Raw genomic sequence first — 4,870 nt, forward strand, 5'->3', positions numbered from 1 at the left:
GCATTGTGCCAAGTGTAAAGTTTGGTGGAGGGGGGATTATGGGGTGGGGTTGTTTTTCAGGGCTTGGCCCCTTAGTTCCAGTGAAAGGAACTCTTAATGCTTCACCAAGACATTTTGGACAATTTCACGCTCCCAACTTTGTGGGAACAGTTTAGGGACGGCCCCTTCCTGTCCCAGCATGCACCAGTGCACAAAGCGTCGCTCCATAAAGACATGGATGAGCGAGTTTGGTGAGGAGGAACTTGAGTCCTGACCTCGACCCGATTGAACAGCTTTGGGATGAATTAGAGCGGAGACTGAGAGCCAGGCCTTCTTCTTCTGCGCTTCTAGAAGAATCCCCATAAACACACTCCTAAACCTTGAGGAAAGCCAGAAGAGCTGAAGCTGTTAGAGCTGCGACTCCATATTAAACCCTACGGATTAAGAACGGGACGCTCATGAGTGTGTAAAGGCAGGCGTCACAACACCTTTGCCGATATAGTGTATGTTTAACGACCCACAGTGATGCAAACTACTCAACGTTTGTAGTGTAATTTTGCCATTTTGAAACAAAACAAGAGTGAATGTGTGCATGCAAATAATACAAAAAAATTGGATTTGCAAAGAGTTTAAATGAATTATATGTGACCCTGTCTGTGAAAACCCAGCTAAAGTCATTTTTTTGTAATTCGCTGTTTTATACATAAAATCATCCTACATAATGTAAAGAACATTCTGTGAAAATATAACCTTGATATCTTTAATATTGACTGAGTAAGATCATGTCAAAAATTAGCTGAATTTCGGCCTCAGAAAATCATGATTTTGAGAAATTCCAATTTTAAAATCAAGCTTATTTTTTAAATTTTAAAACATTTTAACCATTATTATTATGACTATGTGCCATATACCACATTAAAGCTAAGATTCTCCCATTTTCAGTGATATAGGACACATTTATGGGAAAATTCTTAGATTTGTAAAACAAGTCTATTTATTATGATGTGCATGTCCAAAAAGCGAGAAACAATGAAATGAATGGGGAACCACAAGAGCTTGATTTAACAAGTCAGTTCACTCTAATGATTTGTAGGCTATAACTTTATTAGTAAAATTAAATCTCAGTAGAAAATGTCATTAATAGGCCTATATATATCCATTAATATATAAAACATCCATAGAAAATCTCACGGTGTAACATTTGGAGTAAATCAGGACTAATGCCCTTCAGTTAACAGGTCAGTCTCAAACTTTGTGCAAATCTTCACTTGTCTCACAATTCGATTAGATTATGATTCATTATGATTTTTTCATGGCTCATTGTGCTTAATAACTCTTTTACATAAAGCACGTCCTGCACTTTATGTTCTCATTCATGCATGTTTTATTCGTATAGGTTTACAAACCAAAACCAAAACATCAGACGCAAGAGCTTTGCTTCTGAAGGACATATGCAACTTTTTTATATTAATATATAATACGGGTTCTATATTTAGCCTACAAAAAACAGTACACTCTAAAAAAAAAAAAAGGTTCTATATGGCACCAAAAATGGTTCTTGGCTCGTAATCATAGGGGAACCTTTTTTAGTGCTATATAGCACCAATTTTGGTGCTTCAGAGGTTCTTCAGCGGTTCTTCAGAGGTTCTTCAGCGGTTCTTCAGAGGTTCTTCACCGGTTCTTTGACTAAGGTGCTATATAGCACCTCTGAAGAACCTCTGAAGCACCAAAATTGGTGCTATTTAGCACTAAAAAAGGTTCCCCTATGATTACGAGCCTTTTTTTTTTTAGAGTGTAGGCCTATATTAATCATTATTAATTAAACTATCAGCTGTTCTGTTCCTTGCACTTCGCGTGCCGCGGCCGCCCTGTCAGAGCGAATTCATAAACCCAGCGCATCAGCATCAAAAAAAACAAACTATTTCGACACGTCGCAGCCATTAAATGTGTTTAAAATAAGATGGATGTATCGGCAGAAGGTGGAGCAAGAAAACTAATAAACTGTTCCTGAAATGTTGGTGATGACACAAAGAAATCCACACAGAAATCGGAACCCGGCTTAAGTCGCCGTTTCCGACATTTTGACATATGCGGATTGATATTATGGTCTGTTTGCACTTTGTAATTGTAAAAAAATATGTTTCCGAACCAAATGATATAAGAATCAGCAGTTGTTTCTGCGTCGAAAGTAAACAAAGAGACGATTACACGTCCGGTATTTTTTTGGTGCAAAATAAAACGTAATATCAATAAAAGCATTAATTTCAGTATTTATAATATTATAAATGAAAAATTGAGTACTGCATCTCAAAGCCCTTGGTATAATCTATCATTTACAGCAATAAACACAAATCACCAGGGGCCGCATTTATAAAACTTTGCGTAGGATTTGCGTCAGAAGTGGCGTACAGATGAAACATAGGACGTGCGTACGCACAGAAATATTCGGATTTATAAAACCGTGCGCACGCACATCCTACGCAGTTTTCCTTTAATAAATCACAATCAATTCTAAATGTAGCGCAGCTTTTGCGGCTTCATGTCACGCCCATAGTTGCCCATAAATAGTCTGTGAAACGCCCACAAGTTAATATTCATCGATTGCGAAATCATTGCAAACACAGAGAGGAAATAAAAAAAAAGTAACTTCACTAAATTTGAAGTAGAAGTTATCGTTGGCGAGGTGGAAAAGAGGAGAACATTTTTGTTTTGGAGGGCACAGTGTGGGCATTACTAATGCCAAAGAGGCACCTGAATGGCAAAAGGTTGCAGACGCAGTAAATGCTGTAGCCTCACAACCTCGGACCGTGGGCAAAATAAAAAAAGAAATGGTCGGACATCAAAGTCGAGACAAAAAAGCGTAGCGCTCCATCGCCAGAGTGTGTCCTCGTTTGCCAGCAAGTATTCTTGTCTGAAGATGCGTTCACTCCGAATCCTTGCCACATCTTCTAAGAGTGCAAGATCAGCCATTGTGCGTCATTACGCATTGTGATGGGGCATTTTATTTCCATCCATTTAATTGCATCTGACAAGCTACAGATGTCGGTTATAATCTACGTGGAAATGGGAAATAGTTCAGTGCAAATGTAATTTCTTGCTGCTTTCTGAATGGTTGAGACATAGGCTATACGTTATTTTATAAAAAATAAAACAAACAAGGCATATGCATGAATACCATGATTCTGTAGCTGATGAAGACATTCCATCCATCCATCCATCCATCCATCCATCCATCCATCCATCCATCCATCTATATCTGCTCCGCCAGACGGACACATGAGAATATCAGTTTTGTACATTATTTCGTTCTATTTACCATATTATTAATGAGGATGAATTGCATAACATGCCAATATTATTGCAGAACATATTTCACTTTTCTTTTTGCAAATATGTGTTCATTTGCATTTCTGATTTTGTTTGTTTTAGCCTACACTGCAGATCGATCAAACGGGTGTTCGTGTTGGCTGTTAATTGTAAGACTTGCTTTGTGAAGTCTTCATGTTATTTATGAGAGGCAGTATTGCCTTTTCTTTTACACAACGGTCTGCAGTTTCACACACTTTCACGTGTTTCTTCCATCTGCCGACGGTGTCGCCATTTCTCATTTCACCCGTTTTTGTGCGTACGCCTGGGTCAGAGCTTGCGTGAAGAACCGCACATTTTCCCGTCAAGTTTGCTTTTTATAAATACCAATTATTGCGTAGAGAGCGGCGTACGCCTTCTTTTGTGCGTACGCAACGTTTATAAATGAGGCCCCTGGTTTGGTCATTTTTATGGCTATGACTACTTTGACGCTCTATAGCTCCATTAGATTATGCGACTTTAGCCGGGGTTTCACAGACGGGGTCACATATATATATTAAATGTGACCCTGGACCCAGGAGCACCGCTAGCAATTTTGGGCCCTCTGAAAGAATATGATGTTGGGCCCCTACCGCACCAACCTAGCTATCCAAAATCTTTGTCTGCAATTTAATAATACTGACCAATCAAGCTCCGCTCACTCAACCCAGAATGCCCCAATTGGCTGATGAAACATTGATTAGAAAATAAGATACAATTTAAACAAAACGAAATTTACTTTAAAGAAAGGCTTTCTACAAAACAGAACTTAAAGACGCGTTTACAATCATGTCTGACCCACTCTATGTGTCCTTTCTCACTCATGCTGTTCACTTTTCATAATCAACATAGATTGACAACATAGATAGACATAAAAAAATAACATTATAATATTTAAATATAAAACTAAATACCTTTTCTTAATGGCTACAACAAGTAAAGTAGCCTACAGAGAAATGTCATGTCGGAGTGGGATTTACCCGTGAGCGTGAGTGGAGCGTTTTGCTGTTTTTGGGCGGAAATGCAGAATTAAGCCATAATTTTGTTATATTTGTAACTCTTTGGTAGATTATACATTTATAAGTTATGTTACATTACTACTAGTACTGTTAAAAAAACCAATCTCTGGGGGCCCTAAAAGTGCGTGGGCCCTTAGAATCGTCCTAACTTCCCCCCCCCAGCGGCGCCCCTGCCTGGACCACAAAACCAATCAGAACATGACTGGTTTTGTGCTCAAGACATGATTACGGCCTTGTTACCGCATATGATCTGTCTCTGAGGGATCCTGCGAGCGACCGGCGGCAGACCCTCGCAGCTCAGCGTCTGATTGGCCGCTTCACATTGCCCGCCCCTGTGCAGCTCCAATAGGAACAAACGCAGCAGCTTGTCGTAGTTACAGCTGGACAGCACCATCTTCCTCAGCTGGGCCGGTGACCCGCGGCCCGACAGGCCCACCTGCAGGAAGTCATTGAGGCAGAAGAGGTCAGGAGGTCGGCGATCCGCGGGCCTGCGCTGAGGCCGAGGGGGCGAACCGCTGAGGATGCTG

At 40.2% G+C, this 4,870-nt stretch overlaps 1 protein-coding gene across 1 annotated transcript in view; it reads right to left on the reverse strand.

The window, feature by feature from the left end:
• lrrc63 (leucine rich repeat containing 63) overlaps positions 1 to 4,870 on the reverse strand; it is a gene marked incomplete at its 5' end in the record, with an annotated part of 21,422 nt that overhangs the window by 12,702 nt on the left and 3,850 nt on the right. Inside the window, one exon of the mRNA XM_079821824.1 lies at positions 4,584 to 4,867. Within this exon, the coding sequence (XP_079677950.1) occupies positions 4,584 to 4,867 (284 nt within the window). The remainder of the gene's footprint in view (positions 1 to 4,583; positions 4,868 to 4,870) is intronic.

This window comes from Gobio gobio, assembly GCF_949357685.1.
Source record: "Gobio gobio genome assembly, chromosome: 7".
Classification (NCBI taxonomy): Eukaryota; Metazoa; Chordata; class Actinopteri; order Cypriniformes; family Gobionidae; genus Gobio; species Gobio gobio.